Source organism: Meles meles, chromosome 15 (assembly GCF_922984935.1).
Source record: "Meles meles chromosome 15, mMelMel3.1 paternal haplotype, whole genome shotgun sequence".
Classification (NCBI taxonomy): Eukaryota; Metazoa; Chordata; class Mammalia; order Carnivora; family Mustelidae; genus Meles; species Meles meles.
This window is the reverse complement of record NC_060080.1, coordinates 36,107,522-36,130,244: the sequence shown is the minus strand read 5'-3', so window position 1 is coordinate 36,130,244 and position 22,723 is coordinate 36,107,522. Positions and strand designations below refer to the sequence as shown.

The 22,723-nt window shown below is 47.4% G+C and overlaps 2 protein-coding genes across 11 annotated transcripts in view; both read right to left on the bottom strand.

Moving 5' to 3' along the window:
- Nucleotides 1-10,857, bottom strand: part of BCL2L11 (BCL2 like 11) — a 46,406-nt gene extending 35,549 nt beyond the window's left edge. Inside the window, exons 1-3 of one of the 7 annotated variants that reach the window (XM_045979265.1) lie at nt 8,599-8,838; nt 7,555-7,691; nt 7,297-7,386 (exon numbers count right to left, since the gene is read on the bottom strand). In XM_045979265.1, the coding sequence (XP_045835221.1) occupies nt 7,297-7,386; nt 7,555-7,678 (214 nt within the window). In that variant the 5' untranslated portion in view covers nt 7,679-7,691; nt 8,599-8,838. Of the gene's footprint in view, nt 1-7,296; nt 7,692-8,594; nt 8,843-10,336 lie in introns of those variants that run through there. The other 6 variants (XR_006815075.1, XM_045979261.1, XM_045979262.1 and 3 more) reach the window with 6 other exon arrangements.
- Nucleotides 10,337-22,723, bottom strand: part of ACOXL (acyl-CoA oxidase like) — a 356,730-nt gene continuing 344,343 nt past the window's right edge. For all 4 annotated transcript variants that reach the window (XM_045979259.1, XM_045979255.1, XM_045979257.1 and 1 more), the window contains one exon: nt 10,337-13,815. In XM_045979259.1, the coding sequence (XP_045835215.1) occupies nt 13,615-13,815 (201 nt within the window). In that variant the 3' untranslated portion in view covers nt 10,337-13,614. The remainder of the gene's footprint in view (nt 13,816-22,723) is intronic.

Here is a 22,723-nt window from a genome sequence, read left to right as displayed (position 1 = left end):
AAAACATGTACAAGATCTGTACCCTGAAAAACTACAAAACCTACAGACCTAAATACTTGGAAGAGACATATCTGCTTATGGACTGGAAACTCAACAAAGTAAAAGTGCAAATTCTCCCCTAAATTCATCTATAAGTTCAACACAATCCCTATGGAAAGCTTATTCTAAAATATAGATGAAAAGGCATAGGACCCCAGTTAAAAGAACTCTGGAAAAAAAAAAAAAGTTGGAGGAATCACTATCCATTTTGATGGCTCAGTATGCAACTAGAGTAATGAAGGCAGTGTGGTATTGGCAGAGGGACAGTCACACAGTTCAACAGAACACAAGAGAGAACCCAGAAACAGATCCACAAAAATATGCTGATTTTTTTTTTTTAAGATTTTATTTATTTATTTGACAGACAGATCACAAGTAGATAGAGGCAGGCTGAGAGAGAGAGGAGGAAGCAGGCTCCCTGCTGAGCCCAGGACCCTGGGATCATGACCTGAGCTGGAGGCAGAGGCTTTAACCCACTGAGCCATCCAGGTGCCCAAAAATATGCTGATTTTTAACAAAGGTGCAAAAACAATTACTGTCGACCATTGAATCACAAGGTCTACTTACAGGTGGGGTTTTTTTTTTCAATAAATACAGTACAGTGCTGTAAATGTATTTCCTCTGTTTTATAATTTTCTCAATAACCTCTTCTTTCCTCTAGCTTATTGTAAGAATCCAGTATACAGCACATATAATACACATGCGTTTGTCAACAGTCTGTGATATTTGTTAAGGCTTCCAGTCAGCAGCAGGCCATTAGCAGCCTTAGAGTAGTCATGTTGTGGGGACTCAAAAATTACACATGGATTTTCCATGCCTGGCGCCCCTCACTTCATGTTGTTCACGGGCTAACGGTAGGTGGAAAAAGGCTAATGATTTCCATAAATGGTGTAGGAGCAAATGGGTCTATAATCAAAAAGAACACTTTGATCTATACCTTTGATCTAGACTTAGACTTTGATCTATACTTCACACCTCACAAATTAACTCAACATGAAAAATGTGAAACTATAGAAACTTTTAGGGAAAAAACAAACAGGCAAAATCTTGGCACTTAAGCCTTGGTAAAGAGTTCTTAGATGATCCCAAAAACATGATCCATAAAAAGAAAAATTGGTAAATGGACTGACGTGAGTCTAGAACGTGTGAAAGCTCTCAAAAAGAGTGGAAGAGTAAAAAACCCAATCAATCATCTGGAAATGAGCAAAAGACAGGAAACAGCCACTGCACAGAGAAGGGTATCCACGTGCAAATGAACACATGAAAATATATTCAACACCATTAGCTGGGAGGGAAGCGCATGTGAAAACTACCATGAGGCATGTGTCAGAATGGCTAAAAACAAACAGTGATGACACCAAATGCCGGCTAAGATTTAGAAGAGCCGGGCCCCTCATACATTGCTGATGGGAACAAAAAATGGTACAGCCATTCTGGTAAACAGCAGTTTCTTAAGAAATTAACCTACCTATATGATCCAACAATTGCACTTCTGGGAATGAAAACTCAAATAAACGCAAAAACCTGTATGGCAGCAGTTGGTTGCCGTGGTGTGGCCTTGTGGCCCCTCACCGGGTGAGGAGGCTTGACCAGGAAGCCTATGCCCCTGTTCTTCAACTGGCAGATTCCAGAAGACAGGCTGGGGATACTGGATGACAAGCCGTGTGGGCTGGCGAGCCCTCCCCAAGTGCCCACGGGGCCAGGCCCCCACCAGAACTTGCAAGCAACTCCGACGGGTCCATCTGCGGTGGCACATCATACCAGGGAAGGCTACTCAGCAATAAAAACCAAGCGATTGCTGACATAGACAGCGTGGGTGGATCGCCATGGAATTACACTGAGCAAAAACCCCCGTCTCTAAAGGTCACATATGACAGAAGTGTAAATACGCGGTGGAGATGAGTTGTTGTTGGGCGTGGGAGCAGAAGGGAGGGAGCTGTGGCTACAGAAAGGTAGCACGCAGGGATCCTGGGGATGCAACTGTTCTGCCTCTTGACGGTAATGCTGATCACACATCTCCACATGTGATGATCAACAGCCCAGCAGTAAACTACACTCACACGCACGCACTAAGTGGAGGGCATGTGGGGCTGGTGAAAGGTGAATGAGGTAGCTGGATTCTACCGATGTCACTTCCAGGTTGTGACATTATACTACTGACGCAAGATGGGGGAAACTATGTAAAGAGCATATGGGATCTCTGTATTCCTTCTTTCTAAAATTGTATTTTTAAGCTATCACCACACCCAATGTGGGGTTCCAACTCACAACCCCACAATCAAGGGCTGTGAGTTCTTCCAACTAAGCCAGCCAGGTTCCCTAGGATCTTTGCATTATTTCTTTCAACTGCATGTGAATCTGTAATTATCTCAAAATAAAAAGATCTAAAATTTAACTGTCTATAAAGCTATCAATTATTAAAATTTTGTCTGGAACCAGTAAAAAAAAGAAATCACTTTTCTCACTCTCTCCCCCCCACTCAGAAGCTATAAAGTGGATGTTTCTCTTGGTGTCCTCGTAAGCCTGGGGCTAGAAGCCAGAACCCGGTCCTCAGCAAAGATGATTATCATCAGGTTCCCAAGCAGCCTTGGGAAGCCTGAAGAACCAAACCACCCCACTTTCAACTTTTTCAAAGCCCACATGTACCATGGACTTTTAAAAAAGGTAAACTCAAACTGATACTTATGTTTGCCTGAAGAACACAGCTATGGACAAAGCTCGTTTAAGATGCTTACAAGATTAGGTTAATTACTTTCACTGTTAAGTCAACAAAAGGAACCAAAGGAGTAAGTTCCAAGGAAATCGTGTGTGCTTTGAGTGGGAAGAACAAGGTCTATCTGGCTTGTTAAAGTGCCACTGTACGTTCTAGCTCCCCCATCTGCAAAGCAGCCCATCCACATAAAAACAGAATGCCAGCCACAGATCTAATTTGACATTTTTCTAGAAAGAACACTTTAAAAAGAGTAAAAAAAAAAAAAAGGTAAAATGAATATAAAAAATGTACTTTATTTAATAGCCAACAAACATATGAAAAGATACTCAATGTCACTCATCATCAGGGGGAAAAAAAAGTAAAAGTGTAGTAAGATATCATCTCCCATGGATGGTTACTATTAAAAAAGAAGAAAATGTTGGAGAGGATGTGGAGAACTTGGAACCCTTGTACACTGTGGGTGGGAATACAAAGTGGTGCAACCAGTAGGGAAAACAGTACGGAGGTTGTTCAGAAAATTAAAAATAGGACTACCGTATGATCCAGTGATTCCACCGTTGCATATGAGAGCGTGATTTTCAGGAAATGTTTGCTTTCATACCTGAAAGAACTGAAAAAGCCTTATCTATGAGATGTTTGCACACTTAAAGCCAAGAAATGGAAGAACCTGAGTGTCCACTGATAGATGACTGAATTTAAAATGTTACATAAATACAACGGAATATTATTTTGCTCTAAAAAGAAAGGAAGGGCTAAAAATGACAAATAAGGATGAACCTTAAGGACATCACACTAAGTGAAATAAACCAGTGACAGCAAGATAAATACTGTATAATTCCACTTACGTAAGATATCCATAAGAATCAAAATCACAGACACAGATAAAATGAAGGTTGCCAGTAGCTGAGGTTTAATGGGTACAGTGCTTCAGTTCTACAAGATGAAAACGTTCTGGGAGTGGGGTGCACAACTCTGTGAATGTACTTAACACTACTAAAGTGTACACTTAGAAAAGGTTAAGATGGTTAAGTGTTAGGGGTTTTTCTTTTAACCACAATAAAAAAAATGTTTTTACTTAACCCAATATATTAAAATATCTCCACAGGTCATTAATATGAAAACGACGGAGGTATTTTACATTCTTTTTTACCTACTAAGTAATGTAGTATGTGAATGGACACTAACAAGCACATCTCTGTTGGGAGTAGTTGCGTCTCCAGTGTTAAGTACTCACCTGTGGCTTCCCTACTGGGTTCACGGTGAGCTAGACCTCACCTGTCATCCCACGTGACAAATCTCAGAGTTAGATCCAAATAATTAAAAATATCCTTGGGGGTGGGGGTGGCGCAAAGGGTCTTTTTCTTGCTACTAGACTATTTTTGAAATCTTACTTGTCCTCCGTTGGCTCTATGAAAGACTGATGGGCAGGACGCGAAACTCTGAACATTTCCTGAGTGTCTCCTCTTTGTCAGGCCCTCATTAGGATTTCCAGGACATCGTGCCTCTCCTCAGAGGGCTCACAGTCTAAAAGGTGGGTCAGCCAATTACCAGCTCCAAGAGGAGTATGCCAAGATGTGGAGGAAAACACAACTCCTGCCTATGGACTCTGACGTTCCAGGGAACAAATACAAAGTTTAAGTCATCTGACACGTGGACGTTGTTAATTAACTAGCTTTCACCCTGCTCACAATATTTACTGGCACATTCTGACCTTTCTCAACTCCTATTTCCAACCGCAACAACTACACCTCCGAAGTATGAATTTGTGAGAATTCAGTACACAATTGGTATTAAAAACGCATACGGCATAAGCACCCTCGCCAGAAAAGGCAAGCAGAAACCTACACCTCTGTCAATGATTTTGACTAAAATAATCAGTTATTCACTAAGAGAGCAAACGTCAAGCGAATCCACCCAGGGTATAAGGAGACCAAAATTTGGTTTGTAAAAGTAAGGAAAGAAAAAAATGGAAACAACAACAACAGAACCGCTGCTTCCCATGGAAAAATGTAACATTGTTTGAACATACCCAGAAAAATAGGGGATATGGAGGAAAATATGAAGGCATTTCTAGTATAAACATTTATTTATGTACATCCCAGATAAGAATTTACTTTCTTATTAGAACAAACATGCAAGAACAGAACTGAAGACCCACTCTCTGAGCACAAACTATTTTGTGGGTGAAGTTCAAGCAGCAGCCCCGGGCGAAGGAGCACCTCTGTTTAACCTCCTGTCTCTGTTGTTGCCCTGGCTAAAACCAATCATAAAGACTTCTTTGTGAAAAATGTATTTTGCAATAAATTATCAAAAGCTTCATTGAAGATCTTAACGGATATGGTTGAGTAAGGAACACTAAACATGACTAGAAAGAAGAGAACCAGAATTTATCAACTCAGCATATCTCAGTGGCCTTTAGGCATGGAACTGTTAGAAGAATAATCAGGAAAAAAAAGTCACAAACTACAGAGGCTGTCAATTTTATCCTACAGTTGAATACACCTCATATCTGACTAAGTCTTCAGTCCTCCATTCAGCCCCCACCCCAACAAACAAATCTCCCCAGAACTTAATACTGAAAACTTACCTCGGTGCACTAACAAACTTCTTACATCTTATCACTTAATCCTGTGCGTTAAAGGCTCAGTTATCATGCCAATCGACTGGAATGTAGTTACCACTCTAAAGTTATACCTCAGGATCCATGACTTGACTTCACAGGTATAAACATAACTTTGCTTAATAACTTAGATTGTGATCTCTAAAGCTTCACATCTGTCATCTTGAGTAACAGTGCTTACCTCCTAATAACCTCACTAAACAGTATGTCATCATACGTACCAACCCCCCCCCAAACAAAAACAAACACTAGGTCACCTACTATTCCTGATTAACAAGAAGAGAAACTATTTCTGTGCATTAAGCCAACATCTGTAGAGATGGATTCATAGGTCTGTAGGGGAAAACTATAAGAGTTCCGAAGGATCCTTAAAATACATAAGTTTTTAAAAATACAGCCCATAAAGCCCTGCTATAGGTTCATATACTCAGGAGTACAGGCAGAAAAACATTTGTAAGCACCAACTTCTAAGGTTTAGATGAATTCAGGAGGGTAGTAGTAACTAAAGTAATAGCAGCAATGAAACTTCAAGCTCCTTTCCCTAAGGAAGGATCCTAACAGCTTATCTCAGTTTTTAGCATAAGACACCCAGCCAACATGCATAGCTACCAGTGTTTCAGCCATCCCTGCTTGCTGTTTCCCAGGTATGCCCAACCTGACTCAAGTTCTGACTCTGTAACATGGGGACAGACCCACACCTCTACGAAGCTTAAGAGACAGAGCCCTGCAGTATCTGCAAATGCAAGATGTCACTATGTTCCAACAGGCAAGTGTCTAGCCTGAGAACCCCGTTTTCGTTAGCCTTTGGCAAAAGTGTGATCTATACAGAGGACTGTAAACTGGATCCTTAAGGAATCACGCTGCCAACTTATTTATATCTCATTAATGCAGGAAGGAAGGGCTTATCTGTCCAAATGGTAAGTAAGATTCTGGTGAATCCCTACCAAAATATTTTCCATTAGTGGGGAAGGGTGACTTGAATCAACACAGACATACTCCCTTACCCAGGTCACCAGAGCTAACATGCTCAAAGTCACATGCTGGGCTCAAGGGTCAAATCTAGCCAGCAGATGTTTTCTGTGGCTTGCACAGTGCTTTCAAAGTTCTAAATTAATTGTCAGTGTCAAAACACCTTTGATACTAGGATTTTTGGCACCAAAATCTGTGCTCCTGGGGTATCTTGCACTATACTGTAGGAAAACCTACCACTCTGAGACCACACATCCACAGATTAGGGGAGAGGCAGTCCTAATGTACAAAGTGCAAATGCTCCCCAATCTGCCACAGCCCCACCAGGTCAGCTCCCTCACTGTACTGCCAGGTTTCCTGGTTCAGACCCTAAAACGGTCTTTAATCCCTGAAATAAAACCCCACAATCTCATTAGTACCATATCCAAAAACCTCTGAGCAAACAAAAAAAAAAATCAGCCCAAAGAGGAATTTGAGTAGAAAACAACCCATTTTTCTGGTTCTCTATTGGTACTGCCTTAATGAACCACATCACTTTCGAAAATGTCATTCTTGACAATGATTAACTTGTCTCATCTTTCCTCATACACCTGGCTACGTTTTTATGCTCTTTGCTGTATTTGACTGAGTCCCCTTCACAGTGTGATTGATAAGTCAGTCTTAGTGGTTAGAACAACATATAATGAAGGCAGGCAGCAAGGATTCCAGCTTCGCTGCTCAACAGGCCTGTACTAAGTACACTTCATTGCCGACACTAAACATGGTCATGTAAAAAAAAAAAAAAAAACAATGTTGGTTTGATGTCTTATTGGACACATCCTCCGTTCCCATTAAAATATGGACTAAATCAATAAAAGAATTCTAAAAGGGAGTTTAGTTTAAATGCTACACACAGCCTTTAAACAGAGACTCAGACAGCCACACAGTAACTACCTCTTACCCAGGCATTGCTTACCCATTGCACTGAGATAATGGTTGAAGGCCTGGCAAGGAGGACTTGGGGTTTGTGTTGATTTGTCACAACTCATGGGTGCCGGGCTCCTGTCTGTGTCAAAAGAGAAATACCCACTGGAGGATCGAGACAGCAGGGAGGATCTTCTCACAAAGATGAAAAGCGGGGATCTGGTAGCAAAAGGGCCAGGGCTGGCAGGTGGGGCCAGTGGGCCCTGAGGGCTGCCTTGGGGGCAGCGGTCCCCTTCGCCTTCAGGATTACCTTGCTGCTCTGTCTGTAGAGAGGTAGGGGCCCCAGGCCTGAGCTGAGGAGGCCTCTCAACAGGCTGCAATTGTCCACCTTCTCGGTCACACTCAGAACTTACATCTGAAGGTTGCTTTGCCATTTGGTCTTTTTTTCTGCAAATAAAATAAAAACTAAGATTATCTTCAGCAAAATAATAATAATAATTATAACAAACAACTAAATTTAGCCAACTTTCCCGGATTCCTTCACAATTTTTAGAATACCAAATACTTTAACAGAACTCATTAGTTCACCTTATTTCTCTGACGATCTTCCAAATAGGAATAAAAACACACCTCAAATAACAAAAGTACCTCTATCTTTGCGGGGAGGGGGCGGTGAGGGGGTGGGACTAAACTTCCTGCCACCAAACAAAACACAATTACATCGCCAGTGTGAACTGGTGCCATAACACACACACACACACACACACACACACACACACACACACACAAAGTTTTTAGGAAAAGCACTTGTGTTAAGTCTATTCCCATGCGCTCTTTGCTCAGAGCCGACTTGAAGAAGTCGGAAACTCCCAGCGGGCTCTGATTTCCCGGGATCAGATACTGCGCTGCAGCACAGAAGCGGGCGCAGATGCAGCGACTGCAGGCGGCTGGCCGCGTTCCCCACTCCGGCCCCATTGTTCTGCCGAAAGTGCTGAGGGCAGCAAGTCTGGGGAAGGGTTGGCAAGGGCCGTCAGTCGTAGTAAGTGCGTCACAATAGAGTTTGTAACTCCGAGCACGGCTCGGCCGGGCTCGGGCGCTCCCCTCCCGAGGTCCCTCCCGCTCCCAGTCCGCGCGCCCCTCCTCCCGCAGGGGGCAGCGCGCTGCATCGAGCCCGACACAACTTCGGAATGCACCCACTCTGAGAGGTGCACACCTCCAAATGGGGGGTCCCCCAAAGCCGGCCCCGGGCGTCCCCTGCAGTCCCCAAGTAACTCCACACGCTAGGTGACACCGGGGCGCGCGGCTCCGTCTCCCCAACGACTCCCCCTGTGAAGGCAATCGGGCCGAAACTCACGTCCGCCCCTTCCCTTCCGACCGTCGCGTCCGGGCCGGAGCCCCGCGGCGTCCCGCCCGCGTCCTTCGCCGACCCGGAGCTCCCTGACCGTCAGCACGAAAGAAGCGCGGGAGACAAAGCCCGGGACTCGCCTTCAGAGCCCCCGGGGCAGCGCAGAGCCGGCCACTGGCCGCCCGCCCGCCGCCGTGCTCTGCCGGGCAGCCGAGGGCTCCGCGCGCCTCGCCTCTGGCCCGCGCTGCCCCGGCCGCCGCCGCCGGGAACATCCTCCGCCTCCTCCCGCTCCTCCCCTCGCGCACTGCGCCCGCCGCCGCCGGCACCGCCGACCTCCCCGCGCCGCTGGCGCCGGGTGCCCGCGCTCCCAATTGGCCCGCGCGCGGTCGCTCCGCGCCACAGCCAATAGCCGCCACCGGCGGGGGCGGCGCCTACGGGTCAGGCAGCCAAAGGCGAGGCGATTGTTGACAAACTCGCCTCCGAAGGCGGCCCTGCCGCAACGGCGGCGGGAGTCTCGCGGACCCGAGCTGCCCCGGCTCTCCCAGCCCGCACCGCCTCTGCGCCCGTACGAACGCGCACGAGCCTCAGCGGCTCCCGCCGCCCCAAGTGGCCCGTCACCTGGAGACAAAGCAGGAGCCTCCCTCTCACCCGCAGGGCCGTCCTCAGACCCCAGTCTTGCTGCTGGCCGCCGACTTCGCCCAGGCCGGCTAGGCTGAAGACCCCAAAGGTCGTCCTTTGCCCTAGCTGCAGGACCCACCTTCCTCCACAAATTCCTCCCTTTTTCTCCTCGTGCGGCGCGGACACGCTCCAAATCTAAGCGGCCACCACTGGCCACAGGAATGCATATCTGCGCGCACCCGTGACCACGGCAGACAACGAACACATGCGCACCCCCGTCCCCCGCGGCCAACGGTTCTTCCACTACTAGCACGAACAACGAGTAACAGGCCCCTGAGGGTACCGCACCGCCCGCCAGCACTGCGAGGGCGTCGGGGTGCCCGAGTCTCTACGACAGTCGGGCCCCACGGATGGAGCAGGTTCCGCTGCCCGAGCCTCGTCCACCGCGTGGCCCCGGTAGTCGGAGGAGGCCCTGGGTCTTTCGCCGTCTACGGGTCGTGCGGGTGGTATCCTGTGCAGCGCACCCGCAGACAGGGCAGGGCCCCCAGACACCTCCGAGAGAGCGAACGCAGAAACTGCCCTGAAACCTCGGCCTGAATGGGTACAAGGAAAAGCCGAGGCTCGGCAGTTAAATAACCACCCCAGTTCCGCAAATCCTCTGCACGGACCCGAGCACCCGAGAAGGGCCAAGCCGCTAGACCAGCTCGTACCAAGCAGCCGCTACTTGGGGGTCTCCGGGACAGGGCGGCGAGACCTGCCCGCCGGCCGCGCAGCCCACTACCGTGGAGCGGGGCCTCAGCTCCCGGGACGGCGCGGAGAGCACGCTTTGCCTTCCCCAGGTGACCCCGAGAAGCTTCTCCACTCCCTCGCGCGGAATCCCGGGTCGAGTTGCACTTCGGCCAAAAGCCGGTAGCTTTTGCACGGACGACCCCTCACTAAACTGGGCTTGCGCAGGGAGGGGAACCCGACCCGCCTGATCGCTGCCTCCCGCCCAGCGACAAGTGGGACGGGTATGGGCATCTCTTGCCTGCACGTGCTCGGGAAGGGAGCAGGAGGTGGAGCCGAGGTGGCTCCGGCGCTTGTCTTCCGTCTGCACCCGGCCCGCTCCCGGGGATTCGGAGGTATTTACCTTGCGTTTCTCAGTCCGAGAGTCAGAGTCAGACATTGGGGGGACGAGGGCCAGGGAAAGGGCGCCGAGGGGGTGGCGGCGGGAGCGGGGCGAAGCGAGCAGCCCGCGGCGATGCTGGCCGCAGTTGGGCTGGGGCGTGCAGGGTGACTGTGAGAATCCGGTGGCAGTGTTGGCGGCGGCGACGACGCAGGACAGAGGCTCTCACAAGACTTAAACCTGGAGGCTGCGCGGAGCGAAGTGAAACCTGCACAGCCCTGCCGCTCAGCTCAGACTGGCGGCCCAGGGTCCTCACCCAATCACCGCGAGCTCCGCCCCCACTAAGTCCCGCCCCGGCGCGCGAGCAAGCACGCCCCGCCCCGCCGCGCAGCAGCCGCAGCCGCAGCCGCAGCCGCTGGCGCTTTCAGGCTCCAACAGGTAAAGGCGGGGGTGGCCCGGCCGGGTTCCCCGGCTTGCGCTGCCGGCCCTGCCCCAGCCGAGAGTGTTTACCCGAGTGGCAATTGCTGCTGGTGGCTTGCGCGCACCCATTCTCCCTCCCTCCCCAAAGTGTACCCTTGCCTGTCCCCTATCCAGCAGGGGCCACTGCGTGCGCGTGGAACAGAGGGGGCGCTCCGGGCACACTGGACCAGGGCGGGCCGCCGCCGCCTGCGGAAAGCCTCATGAGGCGCCCCTGAGCCTTTGATCGGCTTCGGGAATTTCTCAGCGGCTCTGGGGCGGGAGTGGGGAGTGGGCTGATCCTCAAGAACTCCCGGGTCCCATGTTGGGCAGTGAGTGTCGGACTCCTCTCTCCCAGAGTCTGGGGTACTGGGTGAGACCCCGATGGGCAGGGCTGCTCATCTTCCTCGCCCTCACCTCACGCGGTAGTCTTGGGCGCGCCCTCCCCATGCCACTTGGCAGGGGCACCTAGCTTTTTCCCCGCGCCGAGCCTCGGGTAAGAGGCAGAGCCCTCAGAGGGAAGAGTGGAGAAAATGGCAAGAAGTGGATCCCCGGAGGCGTCTGTTCCGCAGCCCCGGTGCGAGGCAGGAAGGGACTGCCCGCGGAGCAGGTAAAATAGGGAAATGAAAAAAGAACTCGAAAAAAATCCTTTTAAGAAAAAAAAAAAATACCCAGAGGAATCTCGGCCTTCATGTGGGAGAGAGGATGGTACCTTCGCTGGGTCGGGATCCTAGAGATAGGTTAGGCTTTCAGAGAACCGCTCGCGAGGCGCACTGAGGCCAGTGAAAGCGGCGCGCACCGGGAGTGGTGTGGGGAGCGCGCTTCATTCTCCCTGCGGGCCCCCACCCCCTTTCTCCTTGGTGCCCGCCTGCTCGGAGGACGGGTGCTCTTCTGGGTCGGCACCCTCATGTTCTAATGTGGGTCCGGAGTTCCCACCCTTATCCCTTCCTGCGCTCCCCGGCTAGGAGACAGCCGCGGCCAGGGAGTGGGGGCGAGGTCGGTCGGGAGATGGAACATTCTGCCACTGGGGAGAGCTGGCTAGATGGAATAAAGAAACCCAATTTATGGATCCCCTAAAGCCCCTCCCTCCCCGAACCAAGAAGGAAGGGTCCTCAGTTGCAGAGGAGCAAATCAGTCAGGAGTTGTCCCGCTGCTGGCCACCTCGGTCCGTGTTTCACGCTGCATAAGCAGATATGGAACGTCGGGAAGACATAACAGGCCCCGGTTAAACAATTCTCAGCCATCACCTGGCGAGTCCTGAGCGAAGTGTAGGAGGCCAGGGGTTCCTGGGGAGACTCAAGGAGCACGCCGGGTTCCGTCCTGGGATTTCGTTGCAGGAGGGAAAGGACAAGGGCGTGGACGCGGCGAAGTGGACGCAGAGGCCGGCTGTCTACCCTGACGGTGGCTTGGAGCCGCTGCCCTAGACCTCGGGTGGTGGCCATGGGCGAACTCTAAGCCCGTGGGGGAAAACAACAGAACTGCGCCCGCTGGGCGCCTTAAACCCGCCCCAGTGCTCCGAGTTCTCGGTGGGGTTGGGCGATGCAGACAGGGACAGGAAAAGAACGACGCAGAAGAAAGCCCCAGTGGTTGTCCTCTGGTCCTGTGCAGCTCCGCCGCCCCCGCGTCGTCTGCTTTAGCGACCCTGTGAACACTTTTAAAAAACAGGCGTCAGGTAAAGCAACCGGTTAAGCACTCTTGTTTTGGGGCACAAAGAGGAGGTCCACTCGGAGTCGTGCAATTCAGACTGTGCTGGGGAGCTATGGCTGAGCTCTCCGCGCTGGGTGACCTCTAGACCTTCCTGCCCTCTCCCGCAGGATCTGGAGGTTCTCTGGAAACTGGGCCACGGCCCAGGAAAGGGGTAGTGTGGGAAGTGCAGATAGGCGTTAGGTCTCTGCTCCGGTCCTGGATGTCGCCCCCGCGGACTGGAGCAGAGCTCTGTTCACTCCTGCCTCTACCAGGAGATACGGAGAGGGAGTGAGACGGACGGCTGGGGCTGAGGGAAAGGAGCAAAAAAAGAAGTGGGGCAGTCGGCATCTGAGAAATAGGATGGGAAATCTACGGCCCTCGCCCGGGACCAGAGGCGTTGCGGGTGTGGTCTCTCCAGAGTTCCAGAATCTTTTCTTACTGCGGTGTACTGTTCTAGCCCGCCTCCCCATCCCCGGCAAGGAGCCCGAGTGCCTTACCATCAATTAATGTCTTTATTAAACTTTGTTATCTATGCTTCTCTAAAGAACAGATTACAATTTCATATGGTAAAAATATTTTCCGTGCCTTGTCTTAAGGTCCGGAAGCCGCCTGCCTGGGAGGACAAGCCGGATTCCCGCTCTGCCCAGAGCAAAACTCCAGGCGCAAACTCCCCTTTCCCAGTCTGTGCGTTTTCTCTGAGACCCCGAGAGGGTCTGATTCACAGGAAAAGAATCGTTTGCTGAACCGAAACTTTGCCCGCAAGTGTTTGATTTTTATGTTTTGATTTTTTTTTTCACGCAACGCCATTGCGTTTTCCAAAATTACTGTAAATCTGAGTCGCCGCTGACCGCGGGAGACCTTTGGCGGCAGCCAGGCGCATTCACAGGGGAAACCAGTGTCTAAGGAGATCGGGCGCGGAAGCTGGGAGAGGGTGCTGCCGGCCGGCGGGGTTACATAATAAAGCCCCGTGTTCTGGGCTGCCGGCGGGCTCCCTATCCCAACAGCCCATCGCACCTCGCCAGCCTACCCTGCTCTGCGCCCCAAATCCCCTAGGGCAGAGGCCCAGCGCATGCCAGGCCGGCCTTGGCCCCCGTTCAGGCGTCAGAGAAGCTAGTGTCGTGGCAGCTGCGAGCGAGCCACCACCCTTCGCACCACGCCCGCTATAACTTGGCTCTCAGCTTGGGCGGCTGAAAGCGCGCCCCTTCTCGGGGCTCGGGTTGCAGCGGTGCCGGGTAGAAGGCCCAGGCGGCCTGCGCATTGGTGATTCCTGCTATTGGTGCGTGGAGGGAGGTGTGTGGAATGTTAAAGGCAGAGATCACTCTCAGGGCATCATCCTTCACCGAGTCGCACAAATTCAGCAACTGCAAAACATAACGCAAAGTGACAGGTCAGACGTTGGCTCACTTACAGCGTGAGGCGCCATTTGCTTTGTTCCCACTCCCAAGCACCCCACAGGTAGCCATTGGGGAAACTAGTTTCCCTTTGGATTTCCCGGACCCGGGAGAGTGGAAGCCGTTGTTCATGGATAACCTTCCCCTTATCATCTTAGAAATCCCTGAACCCGTGACACCTGTCTGGTAGAAGCTCATTTCCTCCAAACAGGGGTGGGGGCTGGCTCCAAATTAGATGGGAATCTCAAAACAGAGGTCTGAGAATTTATCAACATTCCCCTTGCCAGCCCTGCCCTCCTCTCTCCTCCAATCCCCATGATTTTCCTCCTTTCCACCTCTGGAGTGCCTGGGGTGCCACCCTCTGGCGTGCTGTGGCAACTGAAGAGGAAGAGCATCAGACAGGTGAACCCGTGGAGACAAGCTCCCGTTCTCCCCAGACTAACGCCTTCCTGCCTCTGGCTGGCGGCAGGCCATGGTCCCTGAAATGCACGCACAGTGGGACTGGGGCTACTGAGACCAACCACTGGCATCCCTGTGCACCTTCCACCTGGCTGCTGCAGGAAATGAACCTGCAGTTAAAGAGAACACCAAGGAACTTGGCAGATACCCTCCTGTGTTCTGATAACCACTGGAAGGCACAGATAAGAGACATCTCAGCAGAAGGATGGGGGGAAAGTAGTGATTTTGGAGGAGCTACAATGGGTGGATTTTAATTTCATTTTCCATGGTTTAGGTGCCAGTGCATTTTTTTTTTTAATTCCCAGGGGAAAAAAGCTACCAAAAAGAATAGATTGTTTTTTCTAAAACTCAACAAGGACAAGACAGAGGGACTGCTTTCCCTTCCCATAACTAGCTGTACACTTTATTTTTCAAGTTTTCAGCCAGCCATAAATTTCTTTCATTCACCAAATCACAATTAGCCCCCAGGTTTTCATGGTTTTAAAAACATCACTTATAACACATAACACCCCCCCACACACACACACCTTGCTGCCCTCATGGGTCATTACTGAGCTATGCTAAAACTATGAAGAGCACAGTTCCTTTAAAGTAGCCTAAAATGCTATTTCAGGTATTCAAAGACAATGGGGGGTCCCCAAAACAGGGGCTGGGGGAGGGTAGGGGAAGAGCATGAATTTTAATAGTCTAACAATACATCTTCCTTTAAGCGTGCTCCATGGCATCTGTAATTTCTAATGAAAACCTTCGTTTTTTTTACACACTGTGGTTATGCATCATAAAATCAGTAGTGAAAAGACTTTGATCATATTTGCAAGATGCACTGTGATGAACTTTCACTGACCAAGATTTCAAAGTTTGTAATTAATACTCTTGACAAGTCCCTGACTAATCTGTCAACTCTCAAGGTCTTTAACCACGCACTTCAAAACCATCAGATGGCGTACAAGCCCTCAAACCTTCTATGTATTGTAATTTCATTATTCAAGATAACTTTCTCTTTAAGTTTGCATCATGAAATTCAACCAATTTTTGCCATGTATTCAACAATGGCAGAGATTCAATTATTTAAATGAATGTTATGTGGGAGTATGGGTTTGGTCTGTCCAAATAGAGAATAAGCACCCAAAGACAGGAACTGCAAGAGGCAGGTTTCTGTACAATATTTTCACAACTTTAAAAATAATAAAGTAGATTTTATAAAAGTACCCAATGGCAGAAGAAGAAGAGGGTTTCCTTACTCGTAAGTGGTCAGGGAGAGACCCCTTCAAATGACGTTCTCAAGAGGAGGGCTGCATGGAAGGGGAAGGCCATGTGTTGACTGATGAGATTCTCTGTAAACCTAAAATTCTGACACTGTCTCAAATACTTGCTTACTCCATTTGCCACAGGCTGCAACAGGCCAATTAGTGTCCAGATCCGAGGAACAGGCACAACTCAATATATATAACAAGTTTGCCTCTCATTCTAAATTTTTTTTTTTTTAAGCATTTTACCTATTTATTTGACAGAGGGAGAAAGATCACAAGTAGGCAGAGAGGCAGACAGAGAGAGAGGGGGAAGCAGGCTCCCTGCCGAGCAGAGAGCCCGACGCGGGGCTCGATCCCAGAACTCTGGGACCATGACCTGAGCCAAAGGCAGAGGCTTAACCCACTGAGCCACCCAGGCGCCCCTGCCTCTCATTCTAGATATTGTCACCTCTGCCTGTGAGGATGGTCATTATTATTACTGTCTTTACTTACCAAGTACATACTGGAGTCCTAGCCTATGGTACAGATTGTGCTGGGCACGGGGAGGTTTAGTGATGCACACTGTGGACATAGGCCTCCTGTATCAAGGAGATGATGCTGAAGAATTGTAAAGACCTTTTACAAATAGGATCCTCTCAATACAAAATAAACTTAGGTAGCTACCATAGCATTTATTATTATATATACGGTATTTTTTTTATTATTACTAGGGAGCCCCAGAGGACAAAGCAAAGCACAAGCAGACCTCAGAGGCTGAGCAGTTCCAGACCACGGCCATGAAGCAAATATTGCAATAAAACGAGTCAAAGGAATTTTTTGGTTTCCCAGTACACACAAAAGTTATGTTTACACTACAGTGTAGTCTGTTAAGTGTGCGTTGGCATTACATCTCAAAAGCAACATGCATCAATTAATTAAAAAATAGTTTGTTGCTAGAAAATGCTAACCATCATCTGAGCTTTCAGCTGGTCATACTCACTGATCACAGGTCACTATAACATATAATAATGATGAAAAAGTTTTAAATATTGTGAGAATTACCAAAATGTGGCACAGAGACACAAAGTGAAAAAGTGCTATTGGAAAAATGGCATTGATAGCATGATTGCTTAACACTGGATTGTCACAAACCTTCAATTTCTAAAAATTTAGTATCTATGAAGGACAATAAAACAACATATGCCTATAGTATTAATGTTTAGTTCTATCACCAAACATAACACATGCCCCATAATATAAGCACAAAAACAGTGCATATTGTAGCCTCCCCCCATTGCCTCCACCCCTGCCCCATTTCTCCAGTATGTGACCCAACTGTGCTGGACAAAGCATCCCAAGCCCACCCATCTCTTTACAAAGAAAACTCACCAGTTTTTGAGGGAAAACACCAATGAATAGGTGCCCTTTAAAAATAGAAGAGCATGAACAAAATTATAAATTATCAGAGAAAAATTCTAAAGTACAGTACTGAATGGGCAGTATTGCTTTAAAAATAATAAGGACATATGTTCCACTAGAACTATCCAGGGAGTGGGATTTGAGAATATCTACTGGGAAGAAAGTGGACGTACTCAACACTGGAGGGGACAGTGGGTGGATAGGTTCGTATGTGGATTTTCGGAGGGAAATTTATAACATCAATTTGGCTTCCTTGCCCCCACAGCGTTGCAGTAGGTTCTCTCTTTTTCTTTCCTTTCTTACCAACCCAGCATTATCCTTATTCCAGTTGGGAGACTAGGATGGTCTAGAATGGGCAGTATCTAAGTTTACAGCCTTCTAAACAAAACCTGTTTTTCCTTGTGTTGGCATTAGGTATGCAATAGATGCTCCGGGAGTGACGTATCCTGTGAACTGGCAGCCACATCCCAGCTATTCCTAAGACCCCGTGCAGAAGGTTTTCCTGACTCTTCCCATGTTCCCTGCCTCTGTTCGGGGACAGCACCAGCAGACCTCCTGCTGTTCTCTGTGTCAAATTCCTTACCCCAACTTGACATGTCCCTCCATGAGCCCCTTTCTTTGCTTGGCCATTGTGATGAGTCTTTTTCTCCATCTCTTGAATCTGGACTGCCTTGTGACTTATCTTGACCAATACAACGTTGAGGAAGTGACACCGTGTAAGTTCCAGAGCTTAGGTCTCAAGAAGCCTTGCAATGCCCACTCTTGCTTCCTGGGACCCTGAGACCCCATGTTGGGCAGGTCTAGCCCACTGGAGAATGCCCAAGGCCATGTGCAGAAGGGCCACATGGTCTGCAGCCAGGTTCACTCTTAGGTATGTGAGTGAGGTCATCTAGGACCCCCTAGTCCTTTTGAACTCGAACAACTGCAGCCACAGGAGTGATCTCACCCATTAAGGACTAGCCAAAGAATGACCCAGATTGCCTACCCACAGAATTGCAAGAAATAAACAATTGCATTGTGTATACCACTAAGTTTTAGGGTGATAGGTTACATGGCAATAGGTAACTAAAACAGATGTCTTCCTTTTAAAATTCAAATTTCCATTCATGAGCAGGGGGAGGGTCGTCTTTAGCTATACTTCCACCCTCTTAGTTATCTGAGGACAATCCTATAATTTCACAATTAACACAGTTTCACAGTGAGGTGCGGCTCACTGATAGGCTTAATTGAAAGAGAATTTCAGTTGCAGAGAGTAGTTTATAAAGCCAATGACTGTCCAGTTGGTGGGGTATCTGGGAGAGAATTTGAATGGCAGGCTGGAAGTCTCATGGCAATTCACCGCCCACCCCACTCTTCTCATTTGGTTCAGAAGGCAAATCACCAGGACTACCCTTATAACTACCTGCCATGCCTTCATCATCTCTACTGGGGGCTTTAGCTTCCAACAAAAATACTCAGTAACATCAAAGTGTCAAGGATGGGGGGAAAAGGCAGAAAATATTTGCAACTGGGGATTCCAAGTCTTGTGAATGTTTTGGTTCTCCCACCTCATTAGAAGAAAAGAAATAGCTGCGGCCTGGTCAGACCTAACCAGAGTCAGACTGGTGTGTCTCTATGCTTTACTTCATGGGACTGTAGTGTTTCCCTGCTCCTGGAGATTTCCTAAACAAGGAGGGGCAGCAGGGATTCATCTCCAAGGCCTGAAGTCTGTCTAAAGTGTGGGTTAGAGGTCTGAGCTCAGAACTGGTTGGGAGGCTGAGATGAGGTAATTATGTGAAGGCCACACTGTAAGCAGCGAAAGACAGCAAAATGGAGTTGTTGACTCTTGATTCCCCAAATACTATCATGAGGGCCTTTAAAGTTTTCCTAGAAACTCATATCCAGTAAGTTTCGATGTAAATCTGTCCCTTTACACAGAAACCTGGAGACTGAGTGTAACAGTATATGGAATCCAGCCATGTACATGACACATGACTTGCTATATCTATCCAAATGGAGATGTCTTTTTTATTCTAGAACGCCTATGGTGTTTCTTCTTTTTTTTTTTTTTTAAAGATTTTATTTATTTATTTGACAGATAGAAATCACAAGTAGAGAGGCAGGCAGAGAGAGAGAGAGAGGAGGAAGCAGGCTCCCCGCCAAGGAGCCCGATGCGGGGCTCGATCCCAGACCCTGGGATCATGACCTGAGCGAAAGGCAGAGGCTTTAACCCACTGAGCCACCCAGGCGCCCCGGTGTTTCTTCTTTAAAACAGATTTAAAGACTATCCTTCTTAAAGAAGGTATGGTTCAACACATATGCCTTTCATCAGCTAGTGGGTGGGCTCCACTTGGGAAGTCATGACAGCCTGAAAATGACAAGCTAGGGAATAGGTACAAAGATGTTTCTTATTGTATGATTTGGCCCCTTTTATAGGTCTATGTGTGTGCACATGTGTGCGTGTGAATGAAATCATATCACAACGTGTTGCTGCATTTCAGTGAATACCACCTTCTCTAGAAGGTTATTGAAAGTTTGAAATAAAATGAGTATCGACGTCCATCCCTCAGGCACATGCTAACATCTCTCATCAAGGGAAAGACTGATTTATCTTTATTATCTGTCTTTACCCTCCATAGAAAAGTCATGCACAATCCTCTACTCTGTTATTATACTTAAAGATCTGGTGTGAGAACCCCTTCTAGTCTTGTTCCGTAGCCCCCTGATTCAGAACCTCACCAAGTTCCTTAGATTCTTGCCTCACATGATTACCTTCCTCGAGTATTGTTTTGATCTGATCATTTCTCTTCTGAAAAGCTCAGAATCATTTCCACTTGCTTCTCAGGTTAAAGTAAAATTAGTGATTGTGAACTTGAGTCCTTTAATGGTATTTGGTTTCTTGTGTTCCCACAGCTAGTTCCGTCACCTACGGCCCAAGCACAATCTGCCCCTTTTACTTGGACCAACCAAATTTATCTTGCTTTCCACTTCATGCTCTTCATTACCTTTATCTAATTCACCACATTTGCCATTCTCCCTTATATGAGCTATAACTTAATTCGGCCTCTTTCAAGCTTTTGGTTCTTGGATACAGATTGACTGCCTGAGTACAATCATCATGAAATAGTTGTTGTGTTCGCTGAAAGAACATGAACATGTCATTTAACTTTGCTGCAAGTCACATGCCTTATAACTGCTACAACCAGAGTTTTAATCCAGAGCTTTCTGCTTCCACAGCCCCATCTCCCCATTCTGTCTCCATCTCCCTTGGACCCCCTTCCATCCCTGGAGTGTACAGAGTGTTGCAATGAGGAAATGCCTCTCCTGTCCCAACGTGTGACCTCTGATGTTCTTCCTAAGTCAGAACTGATATTCCATAGGTGCCGTGTGTGGGGAACACGGGTCTGTCTGGCAAGCTGCACCAGCTCACATTCCCTAAGAGGACTAGGGCAGTCGTGGGCAGCCCACAGGGCCTCTAAGATCTCGCCACTAGAGGGAGTTGCTGAGGGTATTGTCTTCAGAACCAGCTGCCATGATACAGAAGGGCCAGCCTGATGACAGGGAGGCTCTTCCTGAGAAAGAGAAGCCTCCAAGTCTCCAGAAACTATGCCTGGGCCAGTGAGGCTCAGATGCAAGGATATTCAAGAAACGACAGATTCTCTTCCTCTGAAGGGAGGGTCACTTGCTCTGCAGAGTCTTCTTCAGGAAGTTGGGTGAACTCTGTTGCACTAGGTCTTCAGGCCTTCCCTGCTCCCTCTGGTTCATACCTTAAGTCACCAAACACAATTCAGATCTCTTCAGAAGAGCAACATGTTGACTGTCAAATAATGGTCAATGAAAACCATCACTGTAATCTTCAGCTACTAGACTTTCAAGCTCACTGGATTCACAGAAGCCATGATTTTACTTCTCTCCTATCCATTCACCTTTCCTAAAGAATTGCCAACCTCTGTAGACAAAGGATCAGAGTGGTAGGTCTGTATCAGCTAATCTGTCCCCTTAGCCCCAAATGCCTGGCTAGTGGTAAATATAAAGAAAAACATACCTGAAACACTCACATGGGGGCATAATAGCACACTATGTGCTATGATTCGAGCTGTCTTGATTTACACAACCACCACTGGAAAGGGAAGCTCTGCCTTTGTACTGACCACTCACATCTCAAGGCAGCTAGACCTTAGTTTATTGGGCCTGCTGGTTTAAACTGGTTTTCTCCATAGCCAAGTCCCATTAGCAAGAAATGAAATTCTGTGGTTCTATTAAATAACCAGGACTCCAGCTTCCTATTTTCTCTGAATCAATATAAATCACATTTTATTTGATTAGTTCTTCAACTAATAAAAATATTTAGCATAATCTGAAATGTTAGAATAGAGAAATTGCCATCCTTACCAAATAAAAACAAAACACCTCATTTTGCTAAACCAAAGAGTTCATTTGAGGAGAGACAAATTAATCTCCAAAATGTTCTTCCTATGGCAATGTTTTTCAACCAGAAAGTACACAATCCTATTATTTCCTAAATATTACTGACAATGCCCATTTCAGTAAAGGAGTAGGACTTTGAACCCTGACATCATGACTTCCAAGCCATTATACCTTTCTTATCTTTAAAATTCAAGGATTGAGTGAGTTTGGCACAAAGTGAGTATTCACAAATATTACTATTAACATGTGTTCTTCAATCAGAAGATTGAAGAACAGAACAACGATTTCTTTACAACTCTAGCATTTTCCATTATGAAGTCTGCTTGATCATCATTACCTAAAACAAGAATGCTGAGACAGAGACATCAACTTTAACCACTTAATAAGAACTTCTGACATTTATTCATAGTGGTACTGATTCATAAGAGGAAAAGTTTTAAAAGAAGAAGAGTGCATATAGCTTTCCCTTTAGAATACAGGAAACCATATAAAAGTATTGGCAATGGAATTAAAGTAACCACAATGCCGCTCTTGGTAGCATTTTCTACAAAGACATTTACATGAAACTAGAGAGAATATTAAATTAGGTGGTTATAATAAAGCTTCACGATTAGCTTCACACCTTTTCATACAAAAGAATACGGTATTTTAATCAACTGATAGTTCAGTCTTGTAAATACAGACCCAAAGAAATGTGAGCATACCGAAGAAGGAATCATTTTCAGTCCAAAGTTTTTTTTGAAGAAGCAGAAGCCCAACAAACTGTCAGAACTAAATTTACAGTAAGAATCCAACTTATTATGGAGAAATTCTGTGGCAATCAGTTCTGGAATTTTGAATTTCATGGACACAAACAATTTCAAAAATAATTTGGAAGGACTTCTACTTCTATTTAGGGTGTAGAAAGATTTAAGAGAACTTTGCCTCCACAGTAACAATCAGAAGTTGAACCCATTGGAGAATGAAAGATATCTGTAGTGTACATCCTCCCAGCTCAACTGCTGACAGTACAAAGAGAGCACTATGGGGTTGGGTGTTGGGGCTAGGCACAACAATCTTGGTCTAATTCAAGCAGTCCCTGTTCAACTTGACTCTTGGTGAAATCTTAATAAAAGATATAGGTTGAAGTAAGGCAGTAAACCTTTTTATTCTTAGATGTCATGACTGAGTACTTAGAAAGTCTCAGGGAATCTATAAATAAAATACTTGAACTATTGGATGAGTTAGTGAGCTTGTGTATACAGGACAATGTACAAAAATTAATTGTGTCTGTACGAAACATGGAACATACATTTAGAAAACTAAAATTTAAAATGTATCACTTGCAAGAGCTTTAAAAAAATTTAAAAAACACTGTGATAAAT